This window comes from Periplaneta americana, chromosome 15 (assembly GCF_040183065.1).
Source record: "Periplaneta americana isolate PAMFEO1 chromosome 15, P.americana_PAMFEO1_priV1, whole genome shotgun sequence".
Taxonomy (NCBI): Eukaryota; Metazoa; Arthropoda; class Insecta; order Blattodea; family Blattidae; genus Periplaneta; species Periplaneta americana.
Window position 1 is genome coordinate 84,830,295 of NC_091131.1, and position 18,005 is coordinate 84,848,299.

Here is an 18,005-nt window from a genome sequence, read left to right on the forward strand (position 1 = left end):
TTGAATTACAATTTTAGTTAAACAGAGGGCAAATTTTAATCTTTAGTAACTAACCTAAATTTAAAGCAACAGTAAAAGTAAATAAACTTTATACGTGAAAACTATGCATACTGATTTTTTTAAACTTTAAAGAATAAATTTACCATTGCAGTCATCTTTACTGATTTAAGAGTTACAATATAGGTAATATTCAACAATGATTACCTGAAAGTACTAGATTGCTTCAATATGATCATCTAATCAAATTAAACAATTTCATAAGCTAACCACGAAAATAACTCTACAATAAATTAATCTTAACTCACAGTAGAATTGTTGGTAATGATATGGCAGATCAATTGGGAAAGCCTGTACCCAAACACAAAACCTAAAAATAGCACAACCTTTTAGTCAAACATACAATCACAATTTTGGAAAAAAAATTTTAAGTCAAAATAAAGGAATCAGCCAGAGGGAAATCCTTAGAAGATGTGCTTCCAGATTCCAAACTGCATTCCAAAATAACCAAGTAATTTAACTTTGCTACTCTTCGCATTTTTACTGCATTTGTCTGCCTAACATCCTTTCTTTTCCAAACTGAGTTGAATATGAGTACATGATGAAACTGTGAACAAGAATCATCCGACTCCCTGTAATACTCTCCCAACAAATGGAAACACCTTGGAAAGACACTGGACTGCACGAAGGCAAATGGCTTCATTGCCAAATAGTGAAATATTAGATGACGATAGCAACATATTAGTGTACATTCAATGTAACACACTTGTATTCAAAACTATTTATATTTGGTTAATTTCCATATAACACTTTATGCTAGATGCAGGGAAGATCTGTATATGAAATTTCAATTACGAATTCAGACTGATCTGAGAGCAAGAAAAGAAATGAATTCCAAAACATAAAATAAGGCAATTTAAAAACTGTCTATCAGAGTAACAAACCTGATTGGAAATAGTTGGTTTGCAGAATGCCTGCTTATATATCCATTCTGCCTCTTCATCTAATTCATCAGAACCTTCAGGCACAGCAGTAACTGGAAAATCTCGAAGCTGCATTCGTTCTGGGATGTCTGTATTCCTAATCTGATTTCAGCACACAACATAACATTATACGTATCTCAAAAGAAATATCTTCATAAGACGTAGCAAACATGTGACTAAAGTAAATACAAAGTACACAACTGGTATCATTCTAAATAAATTATATATATATATAGTGCTTTTCTTCTGGAGAAAAAGGTGGTGGAACTCTGTGTAGAATATATTATAGTAGATGGGAAAGTGGTTACTGTCGAGTGCATGGGAATTTTATCGTTTTTAATTCTTTTCCATCCAACTTTAATACTTTCAAAGCCTAAGCAGAATTCAAAGAAAAATTATGTTAAAAACATAAAGCATAATTATTAACACATTTCTCGGTTCCATTATTGGGGGGGAGGGAGGAAGTTCCAGAACATGATTCCAGCACGTTTCGCCTGAAAAAAACACTGCATATATTTGATTTGTTGTATTCCTTAGATCTTACATTGGCATTGAAGCTTTTTACACGAATTTAAAAAAAAATCCTCACCTCATTATCAAGATCTGTAAAATGCCCTCTCTTCAGTTCACTTGGTTCATAAATTTCAAAAATGGATTTCTTGGTTGGCTTTTTCCTAGGAGGCTTCTTTGTTCTTTGTCTGTAAATATACATATTACATATATATAATATATATTCCATTTATGAACACCTTTCTCATTATTACAGTATTTTTCGAACAATAAGACACACAACTTTTTTTAAATACTATTTAAAATTTGAGACCACAAGGGAAGAGGGTACAGGCTCGATCCAAACATAGTCGGAGAGATGACGTAATGGAAGCTATGAAGAGAAGGGGACTTCAAGAAGACTACTTAGAGTGAAATGGAAATTGGAAACTGTCCCCCCACCAAAAAAAACACACACACACAATACACACTACACACACAACACAACACACAGATATATATACAGTATATAAATAAAAAATTTGAATACATCTTATGGTTCAAGGGTTCGTCAAAGAAGGTTGAGAAAAACAAGCTTTGGTACTCTGATCTCCTTTGCCCTTGTTTTGATGTTCTGTAGAAGAGTGCTGTGACTAGTGACATGGAGTGGTAAGTACGGTATAGTAAATCTGCATGTACAGAGAAAATTTTCATAGAGTGCAGCATTTAAATTAGAAGTTATGAAATATGGAATACAATATGGTAATATGACAGCAGAAAGAAAGTTAAAATTACCAATAATTAAATAAGATTCGGGAATGGCGAAAATAAGGAAATAAGCTGTTGAAACAGAGAGGAGAGGGGTGAATTTCATTAAATTGCTATCCTAAAATCGAAATGTTTTTCACGGTCTGAAAAATAAGGTACTATTCCTACTAATTTCCACTCTTCTTTCGAAATGCGAATACAAGATGTTAATGAAAAGTTACCTTAATCCGGATGAGTGAATATGTCATGGAAGCAACAAGAATTGTGTTGCAAATGTAAATTTTTCCAACTTCAAAATAATAACTACTCACATCACCCTGAAAAATGCACCAGGCAGTTTTTGGCAACTAATTATATACTGGTCGTCCAACTTCCTCTATACTCGCCAGATTTAGCACTCCTGGGACTTTGCTCAAGACAGGAGAAGAGTTCGGGGCAGAAGAAGGTATCAGATGATAGACAACATTAAGATATATGGATCATATCAGGAGACAAAGAGGAAGGCAGAAAATAGGAAAGACTGGAGAATGCTGGGTTTGCAGTGAAAGAACTGCCCTTGGGAAGAACACCATGAATGAATGAATTATACAACTACATCATGTTGGTTGTACTGGAACAATCCTATCTTGTGCATGCACTGTTATTTCATCAAAGAAAAAAATCTTATCCCTTTTCGAAAGCTCCATTATATGAAACTAACGAACAGATTTCATGTTACCTTTTTTCGGTATCTTCTCCCTCCTCATCTATGTACTCGTCTTCTTCTTCCTCCTCCTCTTCTTCATACCCATCTTCATCCATTGTGTCCAAAATTCCATAATCGAAGTCAACACCAAAAATATCTTGGGCTTCCTGTAAAGCTCTGAAACAAAATAATGTTCCTTCAGTAACAGTTCTATAATGTCCTTATAAAACCTTTGTACTCTAGTTTTCTAAGCCAAAGACTTAATACAGTGGTTAGACTTATTTTCTAAGGGTACTCCCATTTTTCACATCAAAAGGGAGAACTTTAGGGTGACCAGATGTTCTGCTTTTTGCAAGATACTCCTTTTTTTTTTTTTTAATCCCTTATCCTGCAGCCCGTGCAAAGCTTGAAATTCCTATAAATATCCTGCTTTTTAAGTTTATCCTGCTGAAAGTCCAGCGAAATAAAGTCTGAAGTGGAAAGTTCTTTATTTTTATTCTCTCAGAGAAAATACACAAGAGGAAATATTTTGAAGCAGTGAATAATATGTGGACAGATGAAAAATCTAGGCTGAAGCCAGAAACTTAAAAAAAATATGCTGATCTGAATTACAGCTGTGTTGAATTCTATGACTTCCTATTCTATGTACAGCTCCCTCCAGGAGGAATGTAAAACATGTCACAGTAAGTTCGAGGCATATAAAATAATCTGCATCATTCAACAAATTGGTGTAAGTAAAATTCTCAAGACATCCACTGTATCATCTGCCAACAGTTCTCACTTTTAGATCCAGATGTTACAATCGAACTCTGATAATGCCCTCTGATATTCATGGTTCTATAGATTTATGGATATGATATAGCCAGAAGGATAAAGATTGATCAGTTAAAATTTTTCCTGCTTCTATTAATCCACTAAAAGTCTTATAGTATACACTGGGGCAGAACCTCAGTTTTTCATACCTAAAAGATAGTCTGACAGATTAATTCTCATAAACTTACATGTAGTGTGAGTAGAGTACTTACGCATCCGAAAATATTGGTTTTCTTTTCTTTCTTCTATCAGCAATTGGTCGTCCATCATCATCAACAATAAAATCATCTGCATCAGAATATTCTCCTTCTTCTTCCTCTTCATCATAACGTTCTGCTTCAGGACGACCTTTCTCAGATGCTCTCTCCTCCTCCTACAGCACAATAAGCTTTAAAACCACAACTCAAATAAAGTAGAAAATAACATTTTTCAACATCTCTACTAATCCAGAGAAGAATATTCAAATAATGGAGTAAAAGTAATTAATTTACACTTAACATATAGGGTTGTCTAATTTACTTAAGGATTTAAATAATTAAATTACATAACAAAGTGACAACGCTTGATAACTATTTTCTCAGAATATTATGAATCCAATTTACATCTACATATAAAAAAAATCTGTGAACAAAATATCTTTCAATATATTAATCACAACAAATAATTAATGGCAAAATTTATTAAGAGTAAATGCTGTTGGAGCTGTTGAAATATATTATGTTAATATAAGAAACGGTAAGTAATTAAATTCAGATATTTTTTCAATGTAACACATCTTTACTTCTATGCAATCTAATTATAAAACTCCAGGACTGATGAAATATAAAATACGAAGCTGTAAGGCTTGAGACTTCCCTGGTGTTGGATATTGATAAATTCTTCTCAGGTTCTCAGCTGGATGAGTGGGATTGTTGATTTCAAGCTTTCGATGACTAGCTCCGCCATCTTCTTCAGGCACTTCAATAGCTGAAGAAGATGGCAAAGCTAATCATCGAAAGCTTGGAATCAACAATCCTACTCAAGAACCTGAGAAGAATTAATCAAAGGACGAAACTGATTAACCAAACATTCTGATTCAGAAGATGAGACACTTCCCCCACTGTGATAATCGGTAGGCTATGTCTATTCAAACTCATTTGCATTGAATATTAATACACATACAGTACATATATATAACGAGTTACTGAAGAATAGACATTATTAAAGAGCTGTCAAATCTAAGTTACCAACATTCTTACCAACCCATGAGGTTGCTTCTTGATGGGCAGTACACTGGTTTTCCTTGTTAAATGTGTGCACTAAGCTACCAACACTTTACATTGTCAATATCCGTCAGTGAGTTGTCTGAACTGTATTGAGGAAGATGTATTTTCAAACATACTTTGATACACAGTACAACACCACATTTTTATGTTGAAATGTATCTACTGAAGAAGTTGTACAAGTTGTGATTATGCGAGTTTCGGCAGCTTTTTTCAGAGGTCACACAACCATTGAAACAGTGTGTGAAATTATTAAATAAGTGGCGAGAAACAGGTTTTGTTTTCAATAAGAAAAAACGTCCAATGTATAAACACAACTTGTATGACTTCTTCAGTAAATACGTTTCAATGGGGAAAATGCGCTGTTATACTGTGTAGTATCTGACTATGGTTGAAAATATGTCTGTCTCAATACAGTTCAGATAACTCACTAGTGGAGACTGACAATGTGAAGGGCCAGCAGAATTGTGTCGCTGACTTAATGCACACAACACAGAAACCCCATTATGCTGGGCTTAGAGGAAACGACCAACTTCGAAAATCTAATGCTTACTTACTTACTTCTTGGGATTATGGCCCCTGTAGGGCCAGAGCCTGCCTTACTATTGAAGCCCAATCTTTTCTATCATATATCCTTCTTCTTCATCCTCTTATACCTAACTCTCTCATATCTTCAATGTTTTCCAACCATTTCTTTCTCGGTCTTCCCATAATCTTCTTCCACCTGGTTTTCCTTTATATATCTTTCGTAATATATATATATATATATATATATATATATATATATATATATATATATATATATATATATAAGCCCTCTTCACTCCTTTCCACGTGTCCTGTCCATCTTAGTCTTATACTATTTATATCTCCTATAATTTGGGGTTTACCATACAAATCATAGTTAGTTCTAACTTCCCAACCACTATTTTCTACTTTAGGCCCACATATTCTTCGCAGGATTTTTCCTTCCTATATTGCTATTCTTCTCTCATCAATCTTCAGCATACACCAAAATTCGGCTGCATAGGTTACTACTGGTTTATTAACTGTTCTGTATATGATTTTTTTACTATTTTGTGAAAGATTTTGTGATTTCATAAATAGAGGTGAAGCCAAATAACATTTATAACATTATAAGCAACCTCCTGGCTTGGTAAGAATGTTGGTAACTTAGGACTGACTCACTCCGCATAATAATCACCAAAGTACTTGCATAGTTTGGTTTTCAGTTCTTGTTCCCTTGTTGCCCAAGTGAAAAAGTAGTAAGGGAGATTAGTGGAAATGGGTAAAAAGTGAGAGGCACAACAAATTATCTTCTATACACATAACATATTGATGATGTTTAGGTAAAAGAGCTTATCCCACAAAAGAAAAATTTTTCAGAAACAGTAAAAATTAAATTTTAACTCATTATTATTAGTTATTTTATATGAAGAAATGTAAACATAATTGTCAAAAAACATATATTCACGTTTTGTACCAGTAATTAAATTTTAACTAATTACAGCAAAAAAAGTCACATTTAAAAATGAGGGTTAAGCCTTTACCTAAACACCACCGATATGTTGCTTTTCTTACATTGGTCAGATTCCTTCAACAAACTATGATTCAGTTCTTAAATTGATGGAACAGAAGTTTTATGGGTAGAAGGAGAGCATCATCAGCATTGATATACCGAAAGAATACGGAAAAATTCACAGTAATTTCTCATGGAAATGTTGTTTACTAGCATTAAATTGGCAATGTCATCTCAGATAGTGTAGTAAATTTATCTTTCCAGACTGCTTGGTTGTAAAGCTGCAAGTGATCAATCTGTATATCATTAGATTGCTAAAAATCTTTAATTGACACTCGCACTTTTAAGTGTATTCTTGTAATGAAAAGACTCTGAATTTAGCACTATTATATGACAAAATAACTTCAATTAATAGCAACAACATACTATTTCCAATTTAGTTATTACAGAAACTGAATACAGTATAAAACTGTTACTTTAATTTTCATCCAAGTCACTAATGAAAATTGGTGGTATCATGCTGCCTGGAATCATATTGTTCAATAAAATTGATTTTCTTTTTGCCATGAAATGTGACTCGAGAGTACAAACTGGAAATGAATAACACCATTATAAGTCCACTCCTGATGAGGACTGTAACACTCACATCAGAAATTCCAAAAAATGTATTTGATTTAACAAAAAACAAAGCATATTAGCGATAAGAGATCTCACTAATAAATTACAGTTTATGGTATTTTGCTGGGAAAGACCAATCTTTTAAGGACAGAAGATGAATAGCACTGAAGGACACATATTTAAAAAAGAACAGCAAGGACTCCCTATAACAGACAGCAAGAACTGAGAACCAAATTGTATTACATGCATTAATGATACTATTTTTTGTCTACGTCTGTAAATATTTCATACTTAGTATCTCATTGTTTTTACAATATACATATTCTTGTTTCCACTTAAGTGGCAATGAACAAACATATTCTACTACTACATGGCATACAATACTTGAAAGTCATATATATATTTATTTAAACCTGGACTTTGTTTAATCTGACATTATATGCAGTCCACCAATGGATATGACAAAAAGAAACATTTATTCCCCAGACAGGAATTGAACACACAATCTAACACAGCTCCCATGCAACATTCAAGCTAATAGGCATATTTACAATATTTGACCGAGATAGTTGTTAAATTTATTAAACATATAATACTGTGTGTAATCTCTGGGAAAAAAATTATTTACAGAAAAAAACAATGAAGGGGTGGTAATCAGTCCTGAAATTTACATCAAGTAATTGCAGTTTTGAATTATTTTTCAAACAATGTCAAGATTCAAACCATGCTTTATCAACATCACATAAAATTAAAATGCATATTACTTAACCACAAAAAGATAAAGACTGAAATCAGAATATAATTTCTATCTTAATTTTTTTACCAAATTCAAATTTATACACATGCTCTCTTCTTAACCTTCATCAAAGTATCATGACAAACATGAATTTCACGAAATGTGTCATGATTTAGATAAGAAATTTCAATGGTGTATCATTATAATAGTACAAGAAACAATTTGGGGGGGGGGGGAGAATTGCTAAACTTCGTCTCTGTTGTTTAAAGGGGAGTAATGGTTCACATGTTTGAATAATTAGTTTTCGGAGGTTACAAATTGGTTGAAAAATGTGTAGGTATGTGGAAATTGTAATGGAATTATTTAAGAAGGCAGGCTCAGTAACATAAGAGAGACATTTATTATTCAGAACTTATCATTGTCTTATTGTGGCATGATTAATGTTTGGACAAAGTTTATTTTTGTAGTATGAAGTACAGCAACAAACTCAATAACTGACACCAAGTGAAAACAAAACTTGCTGATGAACCAAGAAGAACACTATGATAAAAAAGATGCCTTCTTTATTTCACATCCCTATAATTCGTAATTATGAAATTGGATAGATCCAGTTTAAAAGTAATGATAGACTCGTAAAAAACAGTATTAAACAAAGATTATGAATAAAAGATCAATGAATAATGAAATATTAATAGGAAAGTACAATAAGATAGAACAAACGATTAGTGCAAAATAAAAAACAGGAAACTTTACATTGTAAATGGAGAAGTCATTTGAAAACTTTTACTTAATAATCAAATATTTTTCCTCTCCAAAACTAAAGTTTCTTTGCCAGTATATATTTAACTTGTGTCATACATGTATTATATTATTCAAAGCATCAGGATAATGTTACCAAGTTTTTATAGGATATAGTTAATATTTTTTTTTTTTTGTCTGAAAATGTCGATTAAACATTTTGAACTGTTCTGAACAGCAACATATTAAAAGTTATTTGAGAAAAGACTCTCAATAAAATTAATGACCTGATGTATAATTCACTTCTTCGAAAATGATGATTAGTGTTGTCTTAGTTACAATCCATACTTTCCTTTCCCATTGCCTTCATACACTCTTTCGTGTGAACCAAGCTTAAGGTATTAATGTATTATTTGATATAAAAAGAAGAGTATTGATAGAACTAGAGAACAAGAATACATGAAAACTGTTACTGAGCACACATCGAAATGTCTCCTCAAACTGCGTACACTGATCTCCACAGCAAACAAATAAAAAAAAAATTCACTCCCATACTAACTGTAAAGATTTCAAAACTTGCAGTAAATGTTGCAACATGAAACAACAGTGCATAACTGAAGACAGTGAATTTTTACCCTGTCAAGCGACATGCGAAATAATGTTGTACACTTAATATGCTGCACCAACTGAGTGTATGCTATCTGCTCTAGGCCGAGATTACTCAATTTTTCGATAATATTTAATTAAAGCGTTAATTTCGCAACCCTGTAGTTAGTGTGACAACTTATGCTTTTTTATCTGTCTGTACAGTATGCTGTGGAGACCTGACAATGTGTGCAGTTTCTAAGGGTAGATTTCTACATGAACACATTATTAGTTCTCTTATTAGTATAAAGTACATGGATTCCAACAATTTTTAACTTCACAAACTTTATTTTTCTCACGTACTTCGAAAATATTATTCTCAAACAGCTACTCAGAATATCAAATCAGAATGTTTAGAGAATGATATGGGCTAGCTATATCCTGTACAAATATGGTAACATTACAACATTGGTTAAGTTTCTACAAAAAAAAATGTAAAATGTCAATTTTTTAAAAACCTATTCAGTATACATACAAGTAGATTGATTTATTATTCCAAAACATGCACGTATCATGCAGAATTTTAGCTTGCCCTTCATAAATCAAATTTAAAACAGTGGTATGAAACGCCGAACAACTGCTGGAGGATGCTTTCTTTACAGGCTGTGCTAAGTTACAAGATTCACTACCTAATATGAAAGTCTACTTGCCAATAAATCAAAATAAGCCCAAAAAGGTTCAACTTAGATGAATACCTCACATCAATCAATAGACCTTGTGACAACAGTAGTTGATGAAGCACTTGTAAGGCGCTTTTATTTTAATTCTTACATTTTCCTTGACTTTTTATTGGAGTAGTGCTCCATTATAGCATAATTACTGCTTTTAATAAATAACCTCTTTGGTCTAAAGGTGGAGTCTGAGTCTATCATCTTGTTTCTCAATATAGATCTGCTAGATCTAGCCTTCTGCTTTTGGATAAAGTTTTCTGCATACAAGAAGGTGAACTTTATCGATGCAAATGGTGCATATTTTTATAGTCTTCCTCATTACACTCGTGTGTTTAAACAGCCACAACCAGCGATGAGCATGAAGAGTGTGTTGTAACTCTTTTTCCTTGTAAACATTCAATAGCTTTTGTATAGTGTCTATAATTTCGAAACTTTCTTCAATTAAAGTCTCTGAATTCGGTTATTTTCTCACTTTATTCTTGAAATATTTTGGTATTTTGTAAGTTGCTTAGTCTCCATATGTAGATGAAATTATTGGGGATCATCAGTGTGGTTTTAGGCTTAATAGATCGACTATTGCTCAAATTTTTTGTATTCGACAGATATTGGAGAAAAAATGGGAGTATAAGGGTACAGTACATCAGTTATTCATAAAAGGTAAAAGGTAAAGGTATCCCCGTAACATGCCATGAAGGCATTTGGGGGGTATGGAGGTAGAGCCCCATGCTTTCCATGACCTCGGCACTAGAATGAGGTGGTGTGGTCGGCACCACGCTCTGACCGCCTTTTATCCCCGGGAAAGACCCGGTACTCAATTTTATAGGAGGCTGAGTGAACCTCGAGGCCGTTCTGAAAGTCTGGCAACGAGAAAAAATCCTGTCACCACCTGGGATCGAACCCCAGACCTTCCAGTCCGTAGCCAGCTGCTCTACCAACTGAGCTACCCGGCCGCCCACATCAGTTATTCATAGATTTCAAAAAGGCGTATGACTCGGTTAAGAGAGAAGTTTTATATGATATTCTTATTGAATTTGGTATTCCCAAGAAACTATTCGATTAATTAAAATGTGTCTTAGTGAAACTTACAGCACAGTCCGTATAGGTCAGTTTCTATCTGATGCTTTTCCAATTCACTGCGGGCTAAAGTAGGGAGATGCACTATCACCTTTACTTTTTAACTTTGCTCTAGAATACCGGTATGCCATTAGGAAAGTTCAGGATAACACAGAAGGTTTGGAATTGAACGGGTTACATCAGCTTCTTGTCTATGCGGATGACGTGAATATGTTAGGAGAAAATCCACAAACGATTAGGGAAAATGCGGAAATTCTAGTTGACGCAAGTAAAGCGATAGGGTTGGAAGTAAATCCCGAAAAGACTAAGTATATGATTATGTCTCGTGATCAAAATATTGTACGAAATGGAACTATAAAAATTGGAGATTTATCCTTCGAAGAGGTGGAAAAATTCAAATATCTTGGGGCAACAGTAACAAATATAAATGACACTCGGAGGAAATTATACGCAGAATAAATATGGGAAATGCCTGTTATTATTCAGTTGAGAAGCTTTTGTCATCTAGTCTTCTGTCAAAAAATCTGAAAGTTAGAATTTATAAAACGGTTATATTACTGATTGTTCTGTATGGTTGTGAAACTTGGACTCTCACTTTGAGAGAGGAACAGAGATTAAGGGTGTCTGAGAATAAGGTTCTTAGGAAAATATTTGGGGCTAAGAGGGATGAAGTTACAGGAGAATGGAGAAAGTTACACAACGCAGAGCTGCACGCATTGTATATTTCACCTGACATAATTAGAAACATAAAATCCAGACGTTTGAGATGGGCAGGACATGTAGCACGTATGGGCGAATCCACAAATGCATACAGTCTTAGTTGGGAGGCCGGAGGGAAAAAGACCTTTGGGGAGGCCGAGACGTAGATGGGAAGATAATATTAAAATGGATTTGAGGGAGGTAGGATATGATGGCAGAGACTGGATTAATCTTGCTCAGGATAGGGACCAATGGCGGGCTTATGTGAGGGCGGCAATGAACCTACGGTTTCCTTAAAAGCCAGTAAGTAAGTTGCTTAGACTCCTACATAATTTTAGTTTCTCAATTTGTGAATTATTCCATTTAATGTGTCAGCTCTAATTTTAAAGTTACTTAAAGCTTCCATTATTGATTTGGAGTCAAGTAGTAAATCTGTCTTCTTTTGTAATGCAGAATTACAGAATATAACTTCTAATAATCCTTCATTGTGGCTGAAGTGGTAGCACTGTTACTTACATATCCGGTGAATTCTGATAGAATTCTTGGCAGAGAAGTATAGATTTTTCTTCCTCCCACAGCCACTGGGTGTGTGTACTTTCTTTGTCTTGTGTTGTCTTAAGCAGTGGCCTTGTACAATGCTGGCCACACAAACAAGAATTCCTTGTTGTCTCTTATTGGTTCACACTCCATAATGAGGGAACAGATCTACAGACTCATACTTTGAAATTACAAGATGTGTCTTAATACTGTTGCTATGGCCAGTAATTCAGCACCCAATATCACAAAATTATTCAGAGTATATTCTTGTTCTTATGCTTTCTTCCAGATTTGTTAAAGTGCCATAGTGTAAAGAGTATATTTAAAAGTAAAAGAAATTTTTTAATTTTTTTTTTTTTTTTTTGGAAACGTGGTTTGCATTACAGAAGCACTTCACTCACAAAGAAATGGGGCTTAAAACATCATGATATTTGTTTTGAATTATTTCATTTCTTCAGAAATAAGACTTTTGGGTTATTCCATCATGGAAATGTTAAGTTCCGGGACACAGTGGAATATCCTAAGTATATTTCTGAACATATTCATCATGGAAGCCTAAAAACACATATTATTTCATTTCTATTGCTACAAGTATAACAATGTTTATTTCAAAATGCAACAAATCAAGTCCATTCAAGTTATTCTTACATAACTTATTGCATTCTTCTCAACTGCACTCATCCCACACGAATTTATTTCCCGATAAATTGGACTTGTACTGCAAACGTGAATTAAATGTGCAAAAAAGATTTTTCAGATGACTTAGAACTCTAAATCATTTGATGTGTGGACCCTGTTCTCCGTGATCTGTTTTCATTATGAAAACGATGGTGATCAAGGAACAAAATGGCAGTCATGTTTGAATTTTACAACAGTAGATTATTACATATATAATTTCATGTCTTTTGTGAATTAAATTTGTCTTTATTTGTATGTAGATATACTTTAAACAAAGTTTAAGCAATTTCGAAGTGTCCTGTTTTCTTAATAGATCTACATATCACAAAAAAAAAAAAAAAACTACAGCTTTCATTTATAACTGGGTAAGTCGAATTTACTGTGAATGAAATCGGAACAATTCAAATGGGTGAAATTCCTTTTCCTTCTCTTCCTTCTCTTCTTTATTATTTTCATTTGACGAAATTAGATACAACCTTCAAAACAATGTTTTTTTAAAAGTATGTAAGACACTTTTCATTATTAAACTACCATTGTTTCTCTATTCCTTACGTTAAATACCACTGGCAATAGAAAGTTTTTTCTTTATGTAATTAATGTAGCTATGTTAGTCACTCATGGATATCAGCAGGCATGTCCAATCATGCAGATAAGAAAAATCTGTGTAATGAACAAAAATTTGCCATTTAATCCTAATCCCACTTAAATGAAGCCAATATTCCGAATTACCAACCTGCATCCATGCAATCCATAGTTACTACTACTAAAAGAAAAATTGTATGTATAAAAAATATATTTCAAAATATCAACATACCATTTCTTCCCTCTCCTTCGAAATGTGATGTGAAAAAGGAGAAAAACAGAAAATTAGCAACACACACACACATACAGGTCATAAATAAGTCTTCTCACAAAGTATATTTTAAAGTATTTAATAAAGTGGCCCAAGAAAAGGGTAAATGAATTACAGCAATTAGATTAATATTAAATGTTCAGTAGTTCCTTTAAAAAACTGAGTTGATAACCATGCTATTTCACCAATTCTAATCTACTTATCATGACATGATAGTCATAAAATGTTACACTACACCTGCAAGCAGCTGTGTAAATATTTTGAAGCTAAAACAAGAAACAAGAAATGAGTTTGCAAAAATTGCAACTTTAGTAACCTCCAATCCAATTAACAGAGAAATTATTTATGTATGAACTACAACAATATCTGTCTTATCGTTTTTAATCTGCAGATTTATGTGAAAGAATTTGAAAAAATAGTTCTCGTTAACCAAATCTCGAAAATATGAGTATCTTCAGATGACTCAATGAAAGCAAAGAAATTTCAAATCAGGAACTGATTTTGACAAGAAATATTGTAAATTTAAATGTTACTTGAATGAAATAGATATTCTTATTTTTACATATTGCCCAAGGCAAACTGATGCAGACAGTTCAGTTATAGTAACTACACTTATTTCCAAATAAAATGAAAAACAAAGGTCAATTATGCTTGTAACGATCAAGCTGCCATCATTTGGTTTGGACAGTCTGTTAAGGTGTTAATGTAGAAGAAAGATTCTCTATTTTTATGTGTCTACCTACACATGAAAATAAAACTGGCTATTATGGTTTTGAAGTTTGTTATGGAGGAATTACTGAACTAGTCTGTCACCCTAAGACAAACTAACTATAAACACAAACATATTAAATTAACTTCACATTTTCAAACACTTTGAGAGAACACCAATTTATACCACAAAAACAAACACAATAAAAACAGCAGGCAACGTGGATTTAGGGGGGGCCATTTAACAATGTGGTATCCAAAATATATACAGCAAAGATGTTAGTGGGTTCAAACTAAAAGATGCGTTGCACTATCTACCACTTTTTTTTTTTTTGCGAAATCAGATCACCTTGTCAAACAGGCATCTGGTTACAATAATAAAAAATAATTATCAAAAGATAGCCTCATTTGCTGCACAATGAAACTTAACAACATTACGCAATGATTTGAGTAAAGAAAGCACATCTAGTGGTTAAGTACATTTTCTGTCAAGGCTTTGGCATGTTTTTATTTTCGCAGTTCTAATGCTTATTGGCAATGTCAGGTGCAGTCAATTATTAAGAAATCTCAAGACTTCAAATATTCTAAGAATGCAACCTGGCAAGTTAGTTAACAATTATAAAAATACTGGATTATCAAAAAAGTGTGGAATAGTAAATAAACATTAGGCGTACTGATCGAAATATTAGAGTAAAGTTTTTATATTTCACTACTATGTGTTGAAATGTATACATACAGAGCACCAATACTATGACTTCTAAATATTACTGTAAAAGTTGCAAGTTGAGGATGATATCTAGAAATGCAACATTTTAATGAACCTATTGCAAATTGCTAGACTTTAAACTCTAAGTTTATAGCTAGGTGGTGATAGGAGATTGGTATATGTTGTACATCTTGGCATTACGAGACTAAGTTGTAAAATGCAGATACATTTACGATATTTCAGTATAATATTCAATTTACACATTAACACTACTTAAGAATAAAAAGTATAAAACGAAATGCAAGATAGGCATTCACTATCACAGCAGAAAAATAGAAGTATATTGACGATCCCTGGCTAAGACAGTCTAAATCACTTTCTTTCTGCTACAGAGCATCTAAACTAAAGTCACCAAAGTAATGATATATCTTTCATATTCTAGTAATTCAATATTTATACTATGTGGAATTTGAGACTTTCACAATGGTTAACTTGAGATGTAATTTTCATAGATTTCATGTGTTCAAAGAGTATACTTATTCTTCTTGGACCAAGTATCTTGAGCTCAAACTCAGGAGAGGGCAGGGGATTTCTCCTATAAAAAATCTACTTATGCCTTACTTCAAAATGGAAATAATACACAATCACTTGTATAACACTACGTAATATTATTTACTTCATTTCAAATTATTCTTCATTGTACTTTCATCTCAGGTTTCTCCGAAATCAAATTGTACTTCATTTTGAAGTTTATCATTGTTTTGTATTCTCTCCACAAATCATGTTGTATTTTATTTTTAAGTTAACCTCTGCTTTGTATTCTGGATCCTAGTGGTCAGCCGTAGATGTCAGCCAGATGTCCCAAATTGTGGAATTAGTAATAGTACTATGCTTTGCAAAGTGTGTAATGTGTCATCCTCGGTGAGCTATGGCTATCAAATTGTGAACTGGATCTGAGATTTGCAGGGAAATGGGTTTTTATGGACAATAAAATCCTTAGTATGGAGCTTCCTTCAGTACAGAATGAAGAAACACCTAGCTAAATTTACTGGCCACTTCTCGCTCACATTAAAATCTTGAGATTATACAATGGATCCTAAATGCACAGGGGTTGGTTTCACTCTTCCTCTTCTATAATTCATAACATATAATAATAGTAAATGCCTATAAAACATCATCTGCCTATCTACAAGATTTGACACATTACTTCCATAAGGAGTCAACTTTAGTAGGTGGCCTCACTCTAGTATTTCTATCAACATATCATCATCTCACTTAAAAAGTGTGTATTAACTTTTACATTCATTTACACCATCAGACTTTCATTCACAAGTGCATAAAATAAATTATGAATATGGAAACAGAATGTACTTCTGCATTGCATCCCCAAGCAATGATCAATACAATTCAATATATTGGACTTACATTGTCTGATGTATCAAATAATTCTGTTGCAATCAACTCTCCTTCAGTCTTTGGGTCCTGTTCCTCTTCAGACTCTTCATCTTGTATTCGACGAAGACGTTTGAATCTTTTCTGTAAAAATTTAGAATATAATTTCAGAATATTAAAACATATAACTTTAAAACAGGGCACCAATGAAGTCAAGGAAGCTATAAATGAGAATACAATACCAAGGAAGTTGAAGACAAGAGAGGAAGTGAGGGGGGTGGGGGACTGAAAAAGGAGCATTAACTTGTGACCTTGCAATAGGTCTCAACACTAACTCCATAACTACTCTGTGTGTGTATTTGTGTGTGTGTGTGGGTGTACATGTGTGTGATTGATTTCCTAGAATTCATTGATTCCTGCTCTGAACAGACTTCAAAGATGTATCTGAGTGAAATCCTGACTATATTTACGATATTTTTGTTTTCTATTCTGTGATTCCAAACAGTTCTTTAAATTCCACCTGCAGACAAAAAAATCCACTTGGGGAAGATTTTTTTCAAACAGCAGTGTTAGACAGTAAGGCTCACGGTATAATAGAATTGGCAGAATACAGTAAATGGTACTGTTATATCCGGGTAGAACTGAGTTGCAGCTGTATGTGGAGTGGCAATTAGTATCCTGCCACAAAGCGTAATTGTAACAATTCTTTTGTAAATTAATGGAAAAGTATGTATGTATGTTTTTAATGCTCAACCAGATTGATTCAACATCATTTGGTTTCTGGCAGACCAGTACAAAGTCCCCATAGAGGATTTTAAATTTACAAGTTTTTTACAAACATAGTGAAAAGCAATAATTAATTTTAAAAAACCTATGATCTTTAATCATCTCTCACAAACTGATGTTTTCAAGCATAACAAATGAGAACTAACGAAAAAATAATGCAAGAAATTACATTATAAGAATAATACTTACTCTTTCAACTTTCACTCCCAAATTTTCTTCAATTAGATCATAATCCTCATCTTCTAGTCGATCATCAAAATCATCATCGCTTTTTTCTTTTTTACTTTGCCTTGAAGCATCCGAGTCTTCTCCATCACTTTCCTCAATGGGAGCATCATCAATCAAGTCTTTCAGTTCCTCTCTCAGTTTTTCTTCGTCATCTATCCATTACACAAAAAGAATGGTAATAAAAACATACATAAAATCTCTATGCAATTGCCATTTTTCCTTCATGATACACATCTCCCACAGCTCTGATAAAAATTATTTGATGCAAAAAAAAAATACTGGATAAACAGACTCTAGGCAATCCGCAATGCAGCAACCTGGCTCTTGGCTGAACTGCTTGCAGACTCTAGTTATGCAAAGTTATATGCAGCATAGTATTGATAATTCAACAAATCACAAACTATTACTACATATAAGCAG

The 18,005-nt window shown here is 33.2% G+C and overlaps 1 protein-coding gene across 6 annotated transcripts in view; it reads right to left on the reverse strand.

The window, feature by feature from the left end:
• Positions 1-18,005, reverse strand: part of Spt6 (transcription elongation factor Spt6) — a 63,312-nt gene that overhangs the window by 38,398 nt on the left and 6,909 nt on the right. For 5 of the 6 annotated variants that reach the window (XM_069847751.1, XM_069847747.1, XM_069847749.1 and 2 more), the window contains 7 exons: positions 17,547-17,737; positions 16,605-16,715; positions 13,727-13,741; positions 3,948-4,108; positions 2,956-3,099; positions 1,570-1,678; positions 942-1,082 (listed from right to left, as the gene is read on the reverse strand). In XM_069847751.1, coding sequence (XP_069703852.1) covers positions 942-1,082; positions 1,570-1,678; positions 2,956-3,099; positions 3,948-4,108; positions 13,727-13,741; positions 16,605-16,715; positions 17,547-17,737 — 872 coding nt within the window. The remainder of the gene's footprint in view (positions 1-941; positions 1,083-1,569; positions 1,679-2,955; positions 3,100-3,947; positions 4,109-13,726; positions 13,742-16,604; positions 16,716-17,546; positions 17,738-18,005) is intronic. The other variant, XM_069847752.1, reaches the window with a different exon arrangement.